This window comes from Oncorhynchus keta, chromosome 6 (assembly GCF_023373465.1).
Source record: "Oncorhynchus keta strain PuntledgeMale-10-30-2019 chromosome 6, Oket_V2, whole genome shotgun sequence".
NCBI lineage: Eukaryota > Metazoa > Chordata > Actinopteri > Salmoniformes > Salmonidae > Oncorhynchus > Oncorhynchus keta.
The window spans coordinates 10735028-10756962 of record NC_068426.1 but is presented as its reverse complement, the minus strand read 5'-3'; the positions used below and the strand labels follow the sequence as shown (position 1 = coordinate 10756962).

The following is a 21935-nucleotide window of genomic DNA, read 5'->3' as shown; positions in this document are numbered from 1 at the left end:
AATATATTTCACAGCGGATTAGAGGGTACAATGATCCCCCCCCAAAACAAATTGTCAAGGAAACAGGGGGCGGGGTACTGGGTTCCTACACGCCTTCACTTTAAAAGTTGTAACATCTCTGAATATCTTCCACAACATCCAAGATACTTTTCACTTGAAAGACTACGATATTCTGTTGGACCATGTGTGGTAAGGCAAATATGTACAATTTCGTGACTATTATGATTATTAGCTAGATAACTTCGTAACAAATAGCAGTAACTAGCACAGCTGGCTAGCTCGCGGATGGGATACAGTTTATGTCAAATTGACGTCTAAAGTAATGTTTTGTTGTTGTATTTTAGCTAACGCTATGTTTTTTTCCTAACCTTAACCTGCTACGTTAATTATCCTCACCTCCTGCGTAAATTCTCCTAACCTGCTATGAAAAATCCGTTTTTTTAATAATCAATTCTGCCGTAAGAGAGTATCAGCTCGACGTTCTCCTCGGGATACAGACCGTGGTTACTTCAACGACCTCCTAATGTATATAATACATCTTTATAATTGTACTGCCATTAAAATGCATTATTCATTTGTATTTGTGTACGTTTCTGCATTTGCATTACTGACCTATGTAGTTTTGTGTCATACTAAACTTGACTAACATTACTAACCTTTACATTACTAACCTCAACAGTACTAAAACAATAATTAGATAATTCACTAATGTTTGACTATTGAAAGTTAGAACAGTTTGGCATCCCGTATATAAAACTCGACAGACCACATCTGGACTGCTCTGTTAAACACAGAGCTTTGCATATGGCTGTGCGACCTGGGTCTCTGACAGGAGCTCATTTTCACGGATGAAACAGCTGCTGTCAAACTGCGACAGGCGTTGGAAATACAGCGAGACTCCAAAGGAACACGGACACACGTTGTGTTGTTTTGGCTCTGTACTCCAGCACTTTGGATTTGAAATGATACAATGACGATGAGGTTAAAGTGCAGACTGTCAGCATTAATATGAGGGTATAATCATCCATGTCGGGTGAATCGTTTAGAAATTACAGCACTTTCTGTAAATAGTCCACTATACTATATAGTCCTCCCATTTTAAGGGACCAAAAGTTTCGGGACAAATTCACTTACACTGTATGTGTATTAAAGTAGCCCAAAGATTAGTATTTGGTCACATATTCCTAGCACATAATGATTACATCAAGCTTGACTATACAAACTTGTTGGATGCATTTGTTGTTTGTTTTGGTTGTGTTTTCAGGTTATTTTGTGCCCAGTAGAAATTAATGGTAAATAATGTGGATGCTACCATGATTACAGAAAGTCCTGAATGAATGGTGAATAATGATGAGTGAGAAAGTTAGATGCACAAATATTATATATATATATATATTATATTGGTGTTTCTAACTTTCTCACTCATCATTATTCACAATTTTATTAAGGATTATTCATAATCATGGTAGCATCCACATTGATTTAGAAGTGTTTAGAAACATTTGATTCTTATTCACAATAAAAGTGACTCCAAATGACACAATACATTATTTACCATTCATTTCTATTCGGCAACAAATTAATCTGAAACAACCATAACAAACGGTTCACCCGATATGGATGAAAATACCCTCAAATTAAAGCTGACAGTCTGCACTTTAGTCATTGTATCGTTTCAAATCATCCAAAGTGCTGGAGTACAGAGCCAAAACAACACAAAATGTTTCACTGTCCCAATATTTTTGGAGCTCACTGTAGATCCAGCCCACTGACTCTTCATACCAACCCATTTAATGTAGCAAAGATGCAACCCCATGTATAATATAACGGTTTGAGTCTAAGACATGTAATGTAGGATACTGGCTTTTGTGAATCATGTTAGTTTGTTATTTCTTGAATACAACACTTTTGTTCTTGTTGAAAAATAAAACAACTTGTACCTTTTATTTCTTGCAGGAATTTTTGCCTATCTGAACTACAGAGTGCCACGGACAAGGAAGGAGATATTTGACACACTGGTAAAAGGACTGCAGAGACTTGAGTACAGGGGATATGACTCTGCAGGTAATTTTAAAAAACAATGTTGTGGTCTTAGGTCTTATTTGATCACAATCATAGACGAGAGACAGTCTCCTTGAGGCCAAGGAAGATGTCTTGTCTCCACATAGCCTCTTGATAAAGTCCAACAGGACACTATGGTTCAGGGTTGTAAATAATCTCAGTTAACCCAGAACTAAATGATTGTGTAATTTGATGAGATGCTCATGTTTACATAGTCTGTCCACCAGTGTTGAGTTCGAGACCACCTAAAGCGAAATTCTGACAAGAGCGACAAAGTTTGAAAAATATCTTCTATGAAAGTGTAGGACATTAATGTTACTAGTGAAGTTGGAAGCCCAGGTTTCAATAGACAATAAGTTATGAATGGGTCATGAGGGAGTGTGGATATTTGGCCTGTCGAAGTCGTTTTATGAGCTGAATGAATGGGAGCTGATAATTATTATAATTTTTTTGCTCAGCTGGTCTCGGGAAGAAATTATGAGTTCTCATTGTTCGAGACCGAGTCAAGACCGAGTAAAAATGTATCTGACACAGAGACAAGACAGAGTAAAAATGTATCTGACAGAGAGACAAGACAGAGTAAAAATGTATCTGACACAGAGACAAGACAGAGTAAAAATGTATCTGACAGAGATGAGGCTGAGACACTCACTATGTGGTCTATATTACAACACTGCCATCCATAAGATATTATGGTTGTAATAGATTCATGTTTTTTCTGTGTTTGGCTTTCAGGTGTCGGAGTGGATGGCCCTAGGAAAAATGACAATGGTGACAACGTCAACATTTGCCTGATCAAGAAGAGGGGGAAGGTCAAGGCTCTGGATGAGGAGCTCTACAGTAGGCTGAACTCTCTACTCTCCCTCGCTACACTCCTACATTAAGCTGAACTCTCTACTCTATTCTCCCTTGCTACTCTCCTACATTAAGCTGAACTCTCTACTAGAGGTTGACCGATTCCGATTATTGGAGGACCAAAAAAGCTGATACCGATTAATCGGCCGATTTTAAAAAAAAAACTGTATTTATTTGTAATAATGACAATTACAACAATACCGAATGAACACTTATTTTAACTTAATATAATACATCAATAAAAATCCATTTAGCCTCAAATAAATAATGAAACATGTTGAATTTGGTTTAAATAATGCAAAAACAAAGTGTTGGAGAAGAAAGTAAAAGTGTAATATGTGCCATGTAAGAAAGCGAACGTTTCAGTTCCTTGCTCAGAACATGAGAACATATGAAAGCTGGTGGTTCCTTTTAACATGAGTCTTCAATATTCCCAGGTAAGAAGTTTTAGGTTGTAGTTATTATAGGACTATTTCCCTCTATACCATTTGTATTTCATTAACCTTTGACTATTGGATGTTCTTATAGGCACTTTAGTATTGCCAGTGTAACAGTATAGCTTCTGTCCCTCTCCTCACTCCTCCCTGGGCTCGAACCAGGAACACAACGACAACAGCCACCCTCAAAGCAGCGTTACCCATGCAGAACAAGGGGAACAACCACTCCAAGGCTCAGAGCAAGTGACGTTTGAAACGCTATTAGCGGGCGCTAACTAGCTAGCCATTTCACTTGGGTTACACCAGCCTCATATCGGGAGTTGATAGGCTTGAAGTCATAAACCGCGCAATGCTTGACGCACAACGAAGAGCTGCTGGCAAAACTGCTGTTTGAATGAATGTTTACGCGCCTGCTTCTGCCTACCACCGCTCAGTCAGATACTTAGATGCTTGTATGCTCAGTCAGTTTATATGCAACGCAGGACACGCTAGATAATATCTAGTAATATCATCAACCATGTGTAGTGAACTAGTGTTTATGATTGATTGATTGTTTTTATAAGATACGTTTAATGCTAGCGAGCAACTTACCTTGGCTTACTGCATTCGCGTAACAGACAGTCTCCTTGTGGAGTGCCATGAGAGAGAGGCAAGTCGTTATAGCATTGGACTAGTTTACTGTAATGTTGCAAGAATGGATCCCCCGAGCTGACAAGGTGAAAATCTGTCGTTCTGCCCCTGAACGAGGCAGTTAACCCACCGTTCCTAGGCCGTCATTGAAAATAAGAATGTGTTCTTAACTGACTTGCCTAGTTAAATATGAAAACTTGAAATTGGCCCTAATTAATCGGCCATTCCGATTAATCGGTCGACCTCTACTCTCTACTCTCCTACATTAAGCTGAACTCTGCTCTCCTACATTAAACGTTAAGCTGAACTCTCTACTCTCCCTCGCTACTCTCCTACATTAAGCTGAACTCGCTACTCTCCCTCGCTACTCTCCTACATTAAGCTGAACTCTCTACTCTCCCTCGCTACTCTCCTACATTAAGCTGAACTCGCTACTCTACTCTCCCTCGCTACTCTCCTACATTAAGCTGAACTCGCTACTCTCCCTCGCTACTCTCCTACATTAAGCTGAACTCTCTACTCTCCCTTGCTACTCTCCAACATTAAGCTGAACTCGCTACTGTACTCTCCCTCGCTACTCCCCTACATTAAGCTGAACTCTCTACTCTCCCTTGCTACTCTCCTACATTAAGCTGAACTCTCTACTCTCTCCCTACACATCTACATTAAGCTGAACTCTCTACTCTCCCTCGCTACTCTCCTGCATTAATGTACTCTACTCTCCCTTGCTACTCTCCTGCATTAAGCTGAACTCTCTACTCTCCCTCGCTACACTCCTACATTAAGCTGAACTCTCTACTCTCCCTCTCTTACTCAGCTCCATACCACTCTACTTGAGTCAACTCCACGATGTTCTCCTATACTAATTTCTACTTGTTCACAGTCTAGTACTACGTATTAGCCAATGCTTAGTATGTTTCTCACTGCTTCGTGCTTTAACATATTGATGTTTTAGTCTGATCGTTGATTGTGTGTGTGATCAGAGAACGACTCCATTGACCTGGACATTGAGCTGGACACACACTTTGGCATTGCTCACACCCGCTGGGCGACACATGGAGAGCCCAACGCTGTCAACTGCCATCCACACCGCTCCGACAAGAACAACGGTAAGAACACACTCGTACTGTAGGATCACACAGTAGATGGTGAGAATTGCTGAAGCAATGTTAGTACAGTATTAAGCGGTTTGTAAACACACTATAATGCAGTCAACATACGGTCACTCAATACAAGAGAACCGGGGTACAATATAACGTGTCCCCATTGGCTTTACATTGCAGCCCCTAAAAGAGCATCTTTGTCATCTGGTTTACCATATAGAGGTCGTTAACTGACCCCTGTTGTTGCCTTCATTTAATGGGCCCTGCTTTCCTTAAGGAAGAGAAACACCGGAAAGCAGATGAAAACTTTAAAGAGAAAGGGGTCAGGGGTCATTTTTGCTAGATAATGAGATGGCTTAACTCCATGCTGTCTGACGTATTGCCTGGTGTCCTAGCCTGCCTGAGCATTCTCCTGAGGCCTATGCAGATGTGCTTGAGTTCACCTTAGAGAGTAGCTCCATCATGATAGTAATTCATAAAGAACCCAGGATGTTCTCCTATGTCAGGGACCATCAATTAGATTCAGCCGCGGACTGATCTTTTTCAATTCTTTATTTGTGTTTTTTTTATTGAGTGGATGGTCGGGTGGCCAGAACATAATCATTTGTAGACCGTATGTTGACCGCAATAAGCTTAAACATATATAATATTTGAATAAAACATAATCATTTGTAGACCGTATATCGACCGCAATAAGCTTAAACAGATATAATATTTGAATAAAACATAATCATTTGTAGACCGTATATCGACCGCAATAAGCTTAAACAGATATAATATTTGAATAAAACATAATCATTTGTAGACCGTATATCGACCGCAATAAGCTTAAACAGATATAATATTTGAATAAAACATAATAATTTGAATCCTTGCTTACATTTGTATATGATAACATGTCTCTCTATAATGGGTGAGAATACTTAGATTTCCAAAATTACAATCACTTGGAGCTGATTTCCTGGTCCAATATTGGGAAATAATAATAATATATTGGCTCAGAAAACTATTGGCCAAATAAAACCACCCGTGGGCCACCAGTTGTGGAACCCTGGCCTAGGACATAAAACAAGAGAGACTGTGACCTTAAATACAAGCACGTTTGTGCTTCTGCATGTACATTGCTTGCTGTTTGAGGTTTTAGCCTGGGTATCTGTAAAGCACTTTGTGACAAGTGCTGACGTAAAAAGCGTTATGAAATAAAATGAATTGATTTGTTTGAAAGACTTAATGAGAGCAGAGTAGATATTTACTTACAATAATTACACTGTAGCTATTAACCCATGTTTGACACAAGATAATGTTATGCTATCACAGAGGAATAGGTGTTCTGTGAATGCCAAATATTTCACATGTGATCTCTGTTCTTCACCTTAGAATTCGTTGTGATCCACAATGGAATCATCACTAACTACAAGGAGCTCAGGAAATACCTGGTAAGTTGTGAGGCATTCCAATCCGGACATTTATTTACACACCTTGAACACATCATTGGTACTAGACCTTTGTGCACGGGTATACAGGTCTGTACAGACATCATAAACCACAAGAAGTGTAGTTTTACAAGTGTCAAGACCACACAGACAAGCCCTTAGGCCGTTGGTCAGTAGGCCCAATAGAGATCATATATGTGCGATTTGTTTGTAGACGTTAGCAAATGTTATTGAATGAAAGGACATTACAGTATTCTATTTCTGTAGCGTGGATGTATAAAGGTGTTGACGTAGAAATGGAATCGATAGAACTGGCCTCCCCATTCAAGTCAATGGTGGCATAATGGGTGGACTGGCAGCCATTGCGAGTGTACCCATTAGTTTACCAGTGAAATTACCAGGGTCAGAGTTACCAAGCCCTTTCTATGGATTCTATTTCTGTTGTTGTTGATGGGTCAGACCGTAGATTCCTGTACAGATTGTCAGTTGTTTGTTATCTACTTCACTTGCTTTGGCAATGTTAACATATGTTTCCCATGCCAATAAATCCACTTGAATTGTCCTGACTTTGCCATTCATGGTTGCGGTATGTCAGGGTCTGCGGTGCTGTTTCATTAGCCAGGCTGAGCTAATAACTGAGACTGACAATTAGGCTACATCTCTTATTTTTGTTGAGAGAAACATTGTCTGTTTTGAAGGTTGTTGTGTCTGTAACTAACAGCAGTGTTTTTTTTGTATACTGCCGTCAGAAATCCAAGGGGTACAAGTTTGAGTCGGAGACGGACACCGAGGTCATCCCCAAGCTGATTAAATATGTCTATGACAACAGCGAGAACGAATATGTGTCCTTCTCCACCCTGGTGGAGCGCGTCATCCAGCAGCTGGTAAACGTCATGGAGGGGTGTGGATTCTTCTGGGAAAATCTCCGTATATGACCACACACAATTAACAGTCCTGTCTGCATGTGGTAGGGGAGTTGATTATGTTTTGACAAACAAACAATTCATTTAGGACATGTCAGCTGGAGTTTTGTGTTGCAATGTCCCCCCCCCCTTGTCTGGCCTGTTTACGGTTTCCCTTTAACCACATCACATAATCAACAGCAGTTGTCCGTATGTAGCAGCTAACCCAATGCCCTCCGCAACCTGAAAGGAAAAGGTTTTTAGGGTCTAAAAGTCCTGCTGTGTTCAGTGTGCTGGGATCTGGTTGAGTCTGGTTTTAGAAGTGACTCTGAAAGATGACCTAATATCCTGTATATCAGCCCACCCCACCCAACTACCCCAGAAGAAAACGAAGACCTCACTGTGTAGCTTCAATAAAAGAAGGGGAAAGTTGAACAACGAGATTAGTTCTTGGCATAATTGAAAACAGACTGAATCATAAGCTGTGTGTGTGTGTGTGTGTGTGTGTGTGTGTGTGTGTGTGTGTGTGTGTGTGTGTGTGTGTGTGTGTGTGTGTGTGTGTGTGTGTGTGTGTGTGTGTGTGTGTGTGTGTGTGTGTGTGTGTGTGTGTGTGTGTGTGTGTGTTTATTTGTTTTATATTTCTCCTCCCCTCTCAGTTTGGCCAATGAGAGAGCTCAGGGCTAGGGAGCAGAGTAGTGCTTCCACAGAGAGGCCTCTTATTCCTCCTACAGCCTGAGTGTGTGGAGCTCAGTTTCTCTGCCTCCCAGCGTACTCCATCTATCTCACAGCATACCCCATCTCCTCACCTTACTGGGCCCCTGGGCTGGGGTTTAGGCAGGGGATAGAGGGAGGAGGGAGCAGAGTGGCTGGGCTGGGGTTTAGGCAGGGGATAGAGGGAGGAGGGAGCAGAGTGGCTGGGCTGGGGTTTAGGCAGGGGATAGCGGGAGGAGGGAGCAGAGTGGCTGGGCTGGGGTTTAGGCAGGGGATAGAGGGAGGAGGGAGCAGAGTGGCTGGGCTGGGGTTTAGGCAGGGGATAGAGGGAGGAGGGAGCAGAGTGGCTGGGCTGGGGTTTAGGCAGGGGATAGAGGGAGGAGGGAGCAGAGTGGCCGGGCTGGGGTTTAGGCAGGGGATAGAGGGAGGAGGGAGCAGAGTGGCTGGGCTGGGGTTTAGGCAGGGGATAGAGGGAAGAGGGAGCAGAGTGGCTGGGCTGGGGTTTAGGCAGGGGATAGAGGGAGGAGGGAGCAGAGTGGCTGGGCTGGGGTTTAGGCAGGGGATAGAGGGAGGAGGGAGCAGAGTGGCTGGGCTGGGGTTTAGGCAGGGGATAGAGGGAGGAGGGAGCAGAGTGGCTGGGCTGGGGTTTAGGCAGGGGATAGAGGGAGGAGGGAGCAGAGTGGCTGGGCTGGGGTTTAGGCAGGGGATAGAGGGAGGAGGGAGCAGAGTGGCTGGGCTGGGGTTTAGGCAGGGGATAGAGGGAGGAGGGAGCAGAGTGGCTGGGCTGGGGTTTAGGCAGGGGATAGAGGGAGGAGGGAGCAGAGTGGCTGGGCTGGGGTTTAGGCAGGGGATAGAGGGAGGAGGGAGCAGAGTGGCTGGGCTGGGGTTTAGGCAGGGGATAGAGGGAGGAGGGAGCAGAGTGGCTGGGCTGGGGTTTAGGCAGGGGATAGAGGGAGGAGGGAGCAGAGTGGCTGGGCTGGGGTTTAGGCAGGGGATAGAGGGAGGAGGGAGCAGAGTGGCTGGGCTGGGGTTTAGGCAGGGGATAGAGGGAGGAGGGAGCAGAGTGGCTGGGCTGGGGTTTAGGCAGGGGATAGAGGGTTCAGCTGATTTGCGATAGTTTCATATCTTTTTGTCTTCTATCGCTTTCCTTTGACTGATGTCTATTGGGTTTAACCTGTCTAGGGACTGATGTCTATTGGGTTTAGCCTGTCTAGGGACTGATGTCTATTGGGTTTAGCCTGTCTAGGGACTGATGTCTATTGGGTTTAGCCTGTCTAGGGACTGATGTCTATTGGGTTTAACCTGTCTAGGGACTGATGTCTATTGGGTTTAGCCTGTCTAGGGACTGATGTCTATTGGGTTTAGCCTGTCTAGGGACTGATGTCTATTGGGTTTAGCCTGTCTAGGGACTGATGTCTATTGGGTTTAGCCTGTCTAGGGACTGATGTCTATTGGGTTTAGCCTGTCTAGGGACTGATGTCTATTGGGTTTAGCCTGTCTAGGGACTGATGTCTATTGGGTTTAGCCTGTCTAGGGACTGATGTCGGACATGAGTGCAGGCTATGAAGTTTAAACATTATAGTGCATCTGACTGTTGTTGATGACTCATTGTGTCAATATCATCCTGTCCTAAATGAGATCATATTGGATGTGAATTCACTGAGGTCTACAGGATGTCATTTCTGACATAGCTAACTTGCTGTACTCCTTTTGTCTCTTCTCTCCAAGGAAGGGGCTTTTGCTCTGGTTTTCAAAAGCATCCACTTCCCGGGGGAAGCTGTAGCCACCAGGTCAGTATGATCCCTCTGACATTTCTCTACTCGACCCCATCACTTCTACCTCACACGTTCGCCCAGCCTACCAGAACACTTTACCTTCCATTATAGATTGACCCCCTTTCTGACCTCTAACCCTGTTGCTGATCTCAAGTGTTGCATAATATCCTGTAGAACACTCACTAAGCACAAAGTTCCATGGAAGCCCATGAATCAGGGAATCTGATCCTGTTTCAAAGAGTTCTGTTACCACATGCCCACTATGATGCAATGTTCTGGTTTAGGTGAAACGGTAAAGTCAGGTATGAACAAGGCATGATGTTTGTGTAAGAAACCTATACAAGTTTTGTCATCCTTTTTTATCAGCATAATGTTAACTGTATACCTGTAAAAGTGGCACATTATGCACAGTAAGCAACACTGTTCACTGTGTGTCTGTCTGTATGTATGTGTGCAAACTAGTGGTTATGTGTGTTTTGTGTCAGTTAAGAATTCTCCTCCACTCTCAGTTTTCAAATGATAGAGCTCAAAGGTCTAAGGACCAGAGTGGAGCTTTTCCAGAGAGGGCTCTTATCCACTGAGTGTAGTTTACTGTCTCTTGTCAGAGTTGCTTTCCAGGGGAAAAATGGTTACAATTAGGTCATTATACAAGTGTTTGTAGTTCCTCACCTCCTCCATTAAACAATGCCCTCCTTCATGGTATTGTTGCTTGATATTGGCCGCCTTTCCTTCCAGTTCTCTGCTGCCAATGACTGGAATGAATTGCAAAAATCACTGAAGCTGCTCTTATATCTCCCTCTCTAACTTTAAGCATCAGAATTTCTGCAGGCCCACGCCACTGGTCTAACCATAAAGATTTCAGGGTATTATAATGAACAAAACAAGTGATTGTACAAGACCAAGTTGAGTGATGTTTGTGGTGTGTGGGATGCTGTTGGCCTGTCTTTATAGTTGAGTGATGTTTGTGGTGTGTGGGATGCTGTTGGCCTGTCTTTATAGTTGAGTGATGTTTGTGGTGTGTGGGATGCTGTTGGCCTGTCTTTATAGTTGAGTGATGTTTGTGGTGTGTGGGATGCTGTTGGCCTGTCTTTATAGTTGAGTGATGTTTGTGGTGTGTGGGATGCTGTTGGCCTGTCTTTATAGTTGAGTGATGTTTGTGGTGTGTGGGATGCTGTTGGCCTGTCTTTATAGTTGAGTGAACGGATGTGGTCTACTCTGTGGGAGAAAGTGGAGGGTGTGTTATGACTGCCTTTGTCTATTCTAAGAGAGCTTGTCTCAGACAGTGGTTTGATTTGGCCCAAAAAATGTAGGTCTAGTTCATACCAGTTTCTCACATTGGCTCACTCGCTCATTCCAGCCTCAGCCTCTAATGGCCTCTGTCACTGTCATCCTCTCTCACTCTCTCATTCCAGCCTCCGCCACAAACGGATCTCTGTCACTGTCATCCTCTCTCATTCTGTCTCATGCCAGCCTCAGTCTCTAATGGCCTCTGTCACTGTCATCCTCTCTCACTCTCTCATTCCAGCCTCAGCCACAAACGGATCTCTGTCACTGTCATTCTGTCTCATGCCAGCCTCAGTCTCTCTAACGGACTCTGTCACTATCATCCTCTCTCACTCTCTCATTCCAGCCTCAGCCTCTAATGTCCTCTGTCACTGTCATCCTGCCTTAGGAGAGGAAGTCCTCTGCTGATAGGCGTGAGGAGCAAGTATGAGCTGTCTATGGAACAGATTCCTATTCAGTACAACAGTACTGGTGAGTCCCTCTTTTCTCTCTGGGTGCCTCTGGAAACTAGGCCAGCTGTTGGTAGACAACTCTTGATGGCGCCAACTGAAACTTTTAGTCCTGGTGTTTTTAAGTATTCTCCTTTATAATTTGTAATACCCCTGTTGTGTACTGTAGCTGTAATGAGCATGTGGAGTTGTAGGTTGGGATTTGTGACCGAAGTTGCTTGTGCAATCTCGTCTGTATAGGTAAAGTGCTGTTTGTCATCAAGCAGAGCACTTAGCTTGACATTTTTATGAATTTATGTCAACTTTAGCTCTCAACTTTCTTGTGCTCGGGAACCATGCTTTTGATAAATCCGTTTCCATTTAGCTGAAAATAAACATGACTAATTTGAAATGAAGTGTAATATTAAGGAGGTGAAAAGGGAAACTTACCAAATACAAAATGTTAATAACACCCTTTCACCTTTTGGGTGAGCCTAAATAATATATGTCTGTAATGTTTAGTGTCAATTACATTTCAAAAGGTTTAGTAATGAGTTATGTTATACGCTGTTATACAACTGAAGTTCCTTCTGGAAAAATCCATTCTGTTCTATTATGTTCCGTCTGTATGACCCCGTCTGTATGACCCCGTCTGTATGACCCCGTCTGCTCTCCAGGTCACTTCATAGAAGGCATCCAGCAGAGCAACTTCAGGAACAGGGTGGACAGCACCGTAGCCTTGCATTCAGTTAGTGACAGGAAGGCAGTGGAGTTCTTCTTTGCTTCTGATGCCAGGTGAGAGCCACGAGAACACAAATCTCCCCTCAACTGGATAACTAACCCCAGATGTAATTCATGTAGCTCTTCCAGTTCAATACTGATTGTGTTCTACACTCCTATCTACTGGCCGTCAACTGTCATTACATGTACTTATTCATGTACTGTATATTACTGCCATGTTCCTTACACACTCTTATTGGGGGGAAAAAAACATATCTCTGTCCTTCCTGCTTCACCCCTAGTGCTATCATTGAACACACCAACAAGGTGATCTACCTGCAGGATGATGACATAGCAGCGGTGGCCCAGGGCAAGCTGTCCCTGCACCGTATGAGCCGCTGTGCCGGGGAGGACCCTAACCGGGCCATCCAGACCCTACAGATGGAGCTGCAGCAGATCATGAAAGGTCAGGGGTCATCACAACACACAGTCACACACTGATAACAAGAGCCCTCTAATTTAGAGAGTTGGAACTTTGAGGTTTCTGATGCATTGACATGATACGACAACATTCTATGGCAGCCATTTTAGTGGCCCGTTAACATGACATGGGGAATAGTTCAACTATGTTATGGATGGTCTAGAATTAGAACAAAATGAGACATTCTGAGAGTTAGCGCCACCCCTCTAAATACATGGCTCTGCTGATAACCAATCAGTGTAAAGTAGATACGACCAGGGTTATGCAGAGGTGCTGGGATAGTTAGAATTATTAAGCACTTATTAGCTATGTGCAGTTTTCAGAAATGAGTGAGAGCCTGATGCAGTCTTCTTTCACTTGGAGTCTGTCTGTATTCCTGGGTGATCTGTTCCTGGGGTTGGTATTGATGCATAACATGGATGTTTATATTTACATATTCTTATTCATCCCTTTACATTTGTGTGTATTTGTGTGTGTGTGTGTATAAAGTAGTTATTGTGAACTTGTTAGATTTTACTGCATAGTCAGAACTAGAAGCACAAGCATTTCGCTACACTTGCATTGACATCTGCTAACCATGTGTATGTGACCAATAGAATTTGATTTGATTTGGATGTTGACTCACAGGGAACTTCAAAGCCTTCATGCAGAAGGAGATTTTTGAGCAGCCAGAGTCTGTCTTCAACACCATGAGAGGAAGGATCTGTTTTGAAACCAACACAGGTATGGCATAGTCTGAAATCCACTCAATGTACTCCGTGTGATGCTAAACATGACGACGAGTGGCAAGGAAGTAGAATGTTAACTCAAACAGACTGGTACCCAGGCTAGGTATGGCACACACAGTACCCCAAACAGATAACTTTAGAAATAGATCCGTAGCTGAAGATCAGAAATGCGTCTTGTTTTGTGTCTGAGATGTGCTTTTGATCACCAGTGGTCCTTGGGGGGCTGAAAGACCATCTGAAGGAGATCAGGCGATGCAGACGCCTCATCCTGATTGGCTGTGGGACCAGTTTCCATGCTGGAGTGGCGGTGAGTGCTAAACGGGTCGGGGGGATTTGATGGACATTTGGTTGTTGACTTGAGTAGGAGATTCACTAATTGACACTTGTGTGGGTGTAACGAGAAAAATCCTGTATGGGACCTGATCCTGTATTGCTCAGTTGGAGCGGGACACTAATTCGGATGCATATAAGAAATCTCGCTACGACCTTCGAAGAGGCATCAAATAGGCAAAGCGTCAATACAGGACTAAGATCAAATCTAATTTCCTGCAATAATGTGTTATCATTCATTTGTGTTATCATTTACATACTGTGTCACGTTTATTTTGACTAAGTATGCCTCTTTCAGACAACAACAAAAAACTTTGACTTGACATAATCATTCTCCTTTTTGGCAGTTCTTACTTTCACTACTAGAGGGGGATTGGACCATTTCTGGGGGATCTGCACTCCCAAAGTTGTTGACTGTTTTTGTGCTTGCCAGTTAGCTAGCAGTTCTCAGCTGTTAGCAGCCAATGGCTAGCAGTTCTCAGCTGTTAGCAGCCAATGGCTAGCAGAGCCAATGGCTAGCAGTTCTCAGCTGTTAGCAGCCAATGGCTAGCAGTTCTCAGCTGTTAGCAGCCAATGGCTAGCAGTTCTCAGCTGTTAGCAGCCAATGGCTAGCAGTTCTCAGCTGGTAGCAGCCAATGGCTAGCAGTTCTCAGCTGTTAGCAGCCAATGGCTAGCAGTTCTCAGCTGTTAGCAGCCAATGGCTAGCAGTTCTCAGCTGGTAGCAGCCAATGGCTAGCAGTTCTCAGCTGTTAGCAGCCAATGGCTAGCAGTTCTCAGCTGGTAGCAGCCAATGGCTAGCAGTTCTCAGCTGGTAGCAGCCAATGGCTAGCAGTTTGTTACTGGCGATTTTAAAACGGATGATTGCCGTAATTTCTTCAAGTCATTATTGAATGTAACAAATCAAGCCGTTGCCCGATTATTAAAAGGGACAGGCGGCTATTTGAGACTCTGCGTTTTCATTGAAGTTTTACGGTGTGCGGCTGCTCGGCCATGGAAACCCATTTCATGACGCTCCAGACGACCAGTTCCAGTGTTGACGTTGCTTCCAGAGTCAGTTTGGAACTCAGTAGGGAGTGTTGCAACCGAGGACAGACGGTTTTTATGCGGTACGTGCTTCAGCACTCGGCGGTCCCGTTCTGTGATCTTGTGTGGCCTACCACTTCGCGGCTGAGCCATTGTTGCTCCTAGACGTTTCCACTTCACAATAACAGCACTTACAGTTGACCGGGGCAGCTCTGGCAGGGCAGAAATTTCATGAACTAACTTTTCGAAAGGTGGCGTCCTATGACTGTGCCACTTTGAAAGTCACTGAGCTCTTCAGTAAGGCCATTCTACTGCCAATGTTTGTCTATGGAGATTGAATGGATGTGTGCTCGATTTTATACATTGGTCAGCGATGGGTGTGGCTGAAATAGCTGAATCTACTAATTTGAAGGAGTGTCCACATACACTATATATACACAAAAGTATTTACCTGGTACCCATGTATATAGCCAAGTTTATCATTACTCAATGTGTATTTATTCCTTGTGTTACTATTTTTCTCTCTGCATTGTTTGGAATGTCCCGTATGTAAGAATTTCACGGTTTAGTCTACACCTTTTGTTTTACGAAGCATGTGACAAATAAAATGTGTATTTTATTTGGTAGAGCATAGCGCTCGCAAAGTCAGGATTGTGGCTTCGATTCCCGAGACCACCCACACATAAATAAATGTACGCACACTTCACTGTGGGTCGTTTTGGATAAAAGCATCTGCTAAATGGCTTATATTAAGAAAAAATACTCAAATAGTCCAGACTCCAGGCTGAACAGTCGGTTGTTCATAGATGAAAAATAGAGTGATTGATGATACCCTTCCTTGATGCCTCTAGACCAGACAGATTCTGGAGGAGTTGACTGAGCTGCCTGTGATGGTGGAACTGGCCTCTGATTTCCTGGACCGCATCACTCCTGTCTTTAGAGATGACGTCTGCTTCTTCATCAGCCAGTCTGGTACGTGAGACTGCACATTATCTGGTCAGATATGGTGATCGATTGTGCTTTGTTTCACAAGACACTATGACTCCACCTCCTTCCAGGTGAGACAGCAGACACCCTGATGACGCTGCGTTACTGTCAGGGACGCGGAGCTCTGACGGTGGGCATCACCAACACAGTGGGCAGCTCCATCTCCAGGGAGACAGACTGTGGCGTTCACATCAACGCCGGCCCTGAAATCGGCGTGGCCAGCACCAAGGTACACTACCACTACCACCACCACACTGCTGTCTGTTCACAGGGAAGCCTCAGTTAATGTGAGCTCAGTGGTGTTGTACTGAGCACGGCGACTATATTGATATCAGGATTCACGTGTGTACCTAGGTTGAGATTTGGAGGAGATGGTGTACTGTGTTTATGCAAGTGCCTCATATACTAGTGTGTGTGCATGACTGCTCACAGTGCCCCATACTTTCTCCAGGCGTACACAAGCCAGTTTGTGGCCCTCACCATGTTTGGTTTGATGATGAGTGAGGACAGAATCTCCCTGCAGAAGAGGAGACTGGAGATCATCAACGGATTGAGGATGCTGCCAGGTCAGCCTGACTCTCTGTGCCTCTCGTTACACCCCCCCCCCCCTTATAGCCTCCACCCTCTCATAGCCCCTGTCAACTACTTATCTATAACCTCTAGCCACCCCTGTCATTTTACACTCCTTATCTGTCTACCTCCAATGCATTCCCTCACTGTGACGCCCTTGTGAGCTAATGCAGAATATGTCTGGTGTTCCTCTCCTCAGGGTTGATTAAGGAGGTTCTGACTCTGGACGACCAGATCAAAAACATTGCAAGCGAGCTGTACCAGCAGAGGTCCCTGCTGGTTATGGGCCGTGGATACAACTACGCCACCTGTATGGAGGGGGCACTGGTGAGCACTGAAACTACTCTTCATGCAGGGCTCTCCAACCCTGTTCCTGGAGAGATACCCTCCTGTAGGTTTTAACTCCAACCCTGTTCCTGGAGAGATACCCTCCTGTAGGTTTTAACTCCAACCCTGTTCCTGGAGAGATACCCTCCTGTAGGTTAACTCCAACCCTGTTCCTGGAGAGATACCCTCCTGTAGGTTTTAACTCCAACCCTGTTCCTGGAGAGCTACCCTCCTGTAGGTTTTAACTCCAACCCTGTTCCTGGAGAGATACCCTCCTGTAGGTTTTAACTCCAACCCTGTTCCTGGAGAGCTACCCTCCTGTAGGTTTTAACTCCAACCCTGTTCCTGGAGAGCTACCCTCCTGTAGGTTTTTGCTCCAACCCTGTTCCTGGAGAGCTACCCTCCTGTAGGTTTTAACTCCAACCCTGTTCCTGGAGAGCTACCCTTTAGGTTTTTGCTCCAACCCTGTTCCTGGAGAGATACCCTCCTGTAGGTTTTAACTCCAACCTTGTTCCTTGGAGAGCTACCCTCCTGTAGGTTTTAACTCCAACCCTGTTCCTGGAGAGATATCCTCCTGTAGGTTTTAACTCCAACCTTGTTCCTGGAGAGATGCCCTCCCATGTGGTCTAGTGGATTTTTGTGGTGGGCCGGGCACCTGCAGGCTGACTTGGTCGTCAGTTGAACTCTGTTTCCTCCGACACATTGGTGCAGCTGGCTTCTGGGTTAAGCGAGCGGGTGTTAAGAAGCGCGGTTTGGTGGTAATGTTTTGGAGGACACACGACTCCACCTTCGACTCTCCCGAGCACGTTGGGGAGTTGCAGCGATGAGACCAGATCGAAAAAGGGGGTAAAAAAATAACCACAAAAAAATAGAAAACGGTAAGCTCTCCAAGAACAGGGTTGGAGTTAACCAACAGGAGGGTAGCTCTCCAAGAACAGGGTTGGAGTTAACCAACAGGAGGGTAGCTCTCCAAGAACAGGGTTGGAGTTAACCAACAGGAGGGTAGCTCTCCAAGAACAGGGTTGGAGTTAACCAACAGGAGGGTAGCTCTCCAAGAACAGGGTTGGAGTTAACCAACAGGAGGGTAGCTCTCCAAGAACAGGGTTGGAGTTAACCAACAGGAGGGTAGCTCTCCAAGAACAGGGTTGGAGTTAACCAACAGGAGGGTAGCTCTCCAAGAACAGGGTTGGAGTTAACCAACAGGAGGGTAGCTCTCCAAGAACAGGGTTGGAGTCAACCAACAGGAGGGTAGCTCTCCAAGAACAGGGTTGGAGTTAACCAACAGGAGGGCAGCTCTCCAAGAACAGGGTTGGAGTTAACCAACAGGAGGGCAGCTCTCCAAGAACAGGGTTGGAGAGCCTCGGGGTAGTGAGCTCCCGAGTGGCGCAGTGGTCTAAGGCACTGCATCCAGGCTGCATCACAACCGGCTGTGATTAGGAGTCCCATAGGGCGGTGCACAATTGGCCCAGCGTTGTCCGGGTTTGGCTGGTATAGGCCGTTGTTGTAAATAAGAATTTGTTCTTAACTGATTTGCCTAGTTAAATACAAAAATGTCAAATAACTCTCAGGAGGACTAGATGGCTTATTGACTTTCATTTTATTATTTTCCTGTTACAGAAAATCAAAGAGATCACGTACATGCACTCAGAGGGCATCCTGGCTGGGGAGCTGAAGCACGGCCCCCTGGCTCTCATCGACAAACACATGCCTGTCATTATGATCATCATGAAAGACGCCTGCTACACCAAGTGTCACAACGCTCTGCAGCAGGTCACAGCACGCCAGGTGAGACACACACACACACACACACACAGAGAGAAAGGGGGACTCTCTCTCTCTCTCTCTCTGACTTTGACATTCAGTAGCTTTTGTACACCCTGGTATTCAAAAATAATTCACCTGAGGGAATATCACAATGGACAGAATAGTTTAATGATTATATCATTATTGATGCTGTTTTCCCCCTTCCTGTCAGGGGCGGCCCATTATCCTGTGTTGCCAGGACGACCCTGAGATCACTAAGAATGCTTACAAGACCATTGAGTTGCCACAGACAGTGGACTGCCTTCAAGGCGTTCTCAGTGTCATTCCTCTCCAGCTCATGTCCTTCCACTTGGCTGTGCTCCGGGGATACGATGTAAGTCACCAGGCCCCAATGGTCCTCTGTTACAGCTGACAGCAGTCATAGTATGTGTTGTGTCTGAGGGTGTGTGCGTGCTCTGTGTCTGTGCTCTGTCTGCGTGCTCTGTGTCTGCGTGCTCTGTGTCTGTGTGCTCTGTGTCTGTGTGCTCTGTGTCTGCATGCTCTGTGTCTGCATGCTCTGTCTGTGTGCTCTGTGTCTGCGTACTCTGTGTGTGTGCTCTGTCTGCATGCTCTGTGTCTGTGTGTGTGCTCTGTGTCTGCGTGCTCTGTGTCTGCGTGCTCTGTCTGCGTGCTCTGTCTGTGTGCTCTGTGTCTGTGTGCATGCTCTGTCTGCGTGCTCTGTGTCTGTGTGCGTGCTCTGTGTCTGTGTGCGTGCTCTGTCTGCGTGCTCTGTGTCTGTGTGTGTGCTCTGTCTGCGTGCTCTGTGTCTGTGTGCGTGCTCTGTGTCTGTGTGTGTGCTCTGTCTTCATGCTCTGTGTCTGTGTGTGTGCTCTGTGTCTGTGTGCGTGCTCTGTGTCTGTGTGCATTCTCTGTCTGCATGCTCTGTGTCTGTGTGCGTGCTCTGTCTGCATGCTCTGTGTCTGTGTGTGTGCTCTGTGTCTGTGTGCATGCTCTGTCTGCGTGCTCTGTGTCTGTGTGCACGCTCTGTCTGCGTGCTCTGTGTATGTGTGTGTGCTCTGTGTCTGTGTGCATGCTCTGTCTGCGTGCTCTGTGTCTGTGTGTGTGCTCTGTGTCTGTGTGCATGCTCTGTCTGCGTGCTCTGTGTGCATGCTCTGTCTGTGTGCTCTGTGTCTGTGTGTGTGCTCTGTGTCTGTGTGCGTGCTCTGTGTCTGTGTGCATGCTCTGTCTGCGTGATCTGTGTGCATGCTCTGTCTGCGTGATCTGTGTGCATGCTCTGTCTGCATGCTCTGTGTCTGTGTGTGTGCTCTGTGTCTGTGTGCGTGCTCTGTGTCTGTGTGCGTGCTCTGTGTCTGTGTACTCTGTGTGCGTTCTCTGTCTGCATGCTCTGTGTCTGTGTGCATGCTCTGTCTGCGTGATCTGTGTGCATGCTCTGTCTGCGTGATCTGTGTGCGTGCTCTGTGTCTGTGTGCATGCTCTGTCTGCGTGATCTGTGTGCGTGCTCTGTGTCTGTGTGCTCTGTGTCTGTGTACTCTGTCTGCGTGATCTGTGTGCGTGCTCTGTGTCTGTGTGCATGCTCTGTCTGCGTGATCTGTGTGCATGCTCTGTCTGCGTGATCTGTGTGCGTGCTCTGTGTCTGTGTGCTCTCTGTCTGTGTACTCTGTCTGCGTGATCTGTGTCTGTGTGCTCTGTGTCTGTGTGCGTGTGCGAGACCTTAACACATGTTGATTTTCTTTCCATCTTCTCAGGTGGACTGCCCCAGGAACCTAGCCAAGTCTGTGACAGTGGAGTAACTACGAGTTTCAAACCAGTCAAAATACCATAATGCAGTCAGGCGTGTCTTTCTCTGTACTTTGTGTGTACTTTGTGTGTACTGTGTGTGTTGGCAGGTACTGAATGTGTCATTTTAACTGGGTATTTATCAGGGTTTGGGTCAATTTGAATTGAAGGCAGTCCATTCAGGAAGTAAACTGAAATTCCAATTAAATTATTGAGAAAATGTATTTTCAATGACTTCAATCAACTTAAAAGGAAAACCTATTTAAAAATGTTTGGATTTTCAATTCAAATCCTGAATTTACTGACTTCAATGTGAATTGACCCCAACCCTGGTATTTATGGTAGACGTTAAACTCTGAAGAGTCGTCACGACTCAAGTGGTGTGCTGGAGTTCTATCAGTGAGTTAAATTCAATGACGTTTACTCAATAAGTGCCTTGTGAATGTTTATTTTTTATTTTATTTTTTATATATACATAAGGAAGGGACATCTATATTATATTCTGTTTACTGCTCGGCACTGAAGCAAAGGAACAATGTCATAGCCTATTGTTTACATGTAGTCTCGAAATGTTTACGGTTGTGCAATACGTAGACTGACAAGGACTAAAGTGTCTTGGTGTTTGTTTGTAATAGCTCGCACATCATTTAATTTGCATGATGCCTACTATACCTTTTTAAACAGTGAAGGAACAGTTGAATCTTACCGTTACAGAAGGTAGAGAGATAATATGACAATTATGTATTCCAACTCTCTATTCCTCTGTATTTGTTTGAGCCAAAGAGAAAACAAGCAAAGGACTGTTGGCTATATGGACAATTTCTCGTTTGATATCCTCTTTACAACGGGAAAATATATGAGTACTTTGAGGCTGTTACTGTATAACACCCTTATCATATGCAAATGATTTTAGACCAAACGCGTGTACATGTACATTGCGATATATGTTTAAAATTGTATATATTTATTGTATTTTATATCTGATTATTAGTCTTACATGTCTAATTTTGAATAGGCCAGATTCTGTCCCCTAATCTTTGACTATGTATATTACTTTTAAAACTTTTTTTAATACAATTATTTTTTACCCTTTATGTTTGTGTGTGTGCTTTCCAGATCATTTAGTGCTAGCTGAATGAAGACCAATATTCTCTTGATTTGATTTAAGCTATATAAATACAGTACCAGTCAAACTGTTTGGGGACACCTATTCATTCCAGAGTTTCTCTAGTTTGAACTATTTTTTACATTGTAGAATAATAGTGAAGACATCAAAACTATAAAGTAACACATATGGAATCATGTATTAACTCAGTGTTAAACAAATCAAAATATATCTTAGATTCTTCAAAGTAGCCACCCTTTGCCTTGATGACAGCTTTGCACACTCTTGGCATTCTCTCAACCAGCTTCACCTGGAATGCTTTTCCAACAGTCTTGAAGGAGTTCCCACATATGCTGAGCACTTGTTCGCTGCTTTTCCTTCACTCTGCGGTCCAACTCATCCCAAACCATCTCAATTGGTTTGACGTTGGGTGATTGTGGAGGCCAGGTCATCTGATGTAGCACTCCATCACTCTCTTTCTTGGTCAAATAGCCCTTACACAGCC

General features: G+C 44.6%; 1 protein-coding gene across 1 annotated transcript; it reads left to right on the top strand.

Annotated features, from left to right (window-relative positions):
* The first annotated feature begins 57 nt into the window (after nt 1-57).
* On the top strand, nt 58-21417 carry LOC118384926 (glutamine--fructose-6-phosphate aminotransferase [isomerizing] 2-like). Its single transcript, XM_035771638.1, has 19 exons — nt 58-189; nt 1957-2064; nt 2797-2901; nt 4967-5092; nt 6464-6522; nt 7269-7403; nt 9861-9922; nt 11580-11662; nt 12297-12414; nt 12642-12805; nt 13448-13543; nt 13758-13855; nt 15753-15873; nt 15960-16117; nt 16340-16454; nt 16658-16785; nt 18403-18570; nt 18761-18922; nt 20295-21417. Exons 1-19 carry the CDS (start codon nt 183-185, stop codon nt 20337-20339), a joined length of 2058 nt encoding a protein of 685 aa, XP_035627531.1. The 5' UTR covers nt 58-182; the 3' UTR covers nt 20340-21417.
* The last annotated feature ends 518 nt before the right edge of the window (nt 21418-21935 follow it).

What these genes read in the sequence shown, in the direction of transcription:
- LOC118384926 (XM_035771638.1), top strand. An exon ending in TTCTTTGCTTCTGATGCCAG is followed by an intron (nt 12,415 to 12,641) that starts GTGAGAGCCACG and finishes CTTCACCCCTAG; the next exon opens with TGCTATCATTGAACACACCA. An exon ending in TCGGCGTGGCCAGCACCAAG is followed by an intron (nt 16,118 to 16,339) that starts GTACACTACCAC and finishes TACTTTCTCCAG; the next exon opens with GCGTACACAAGCCAGTTTGT.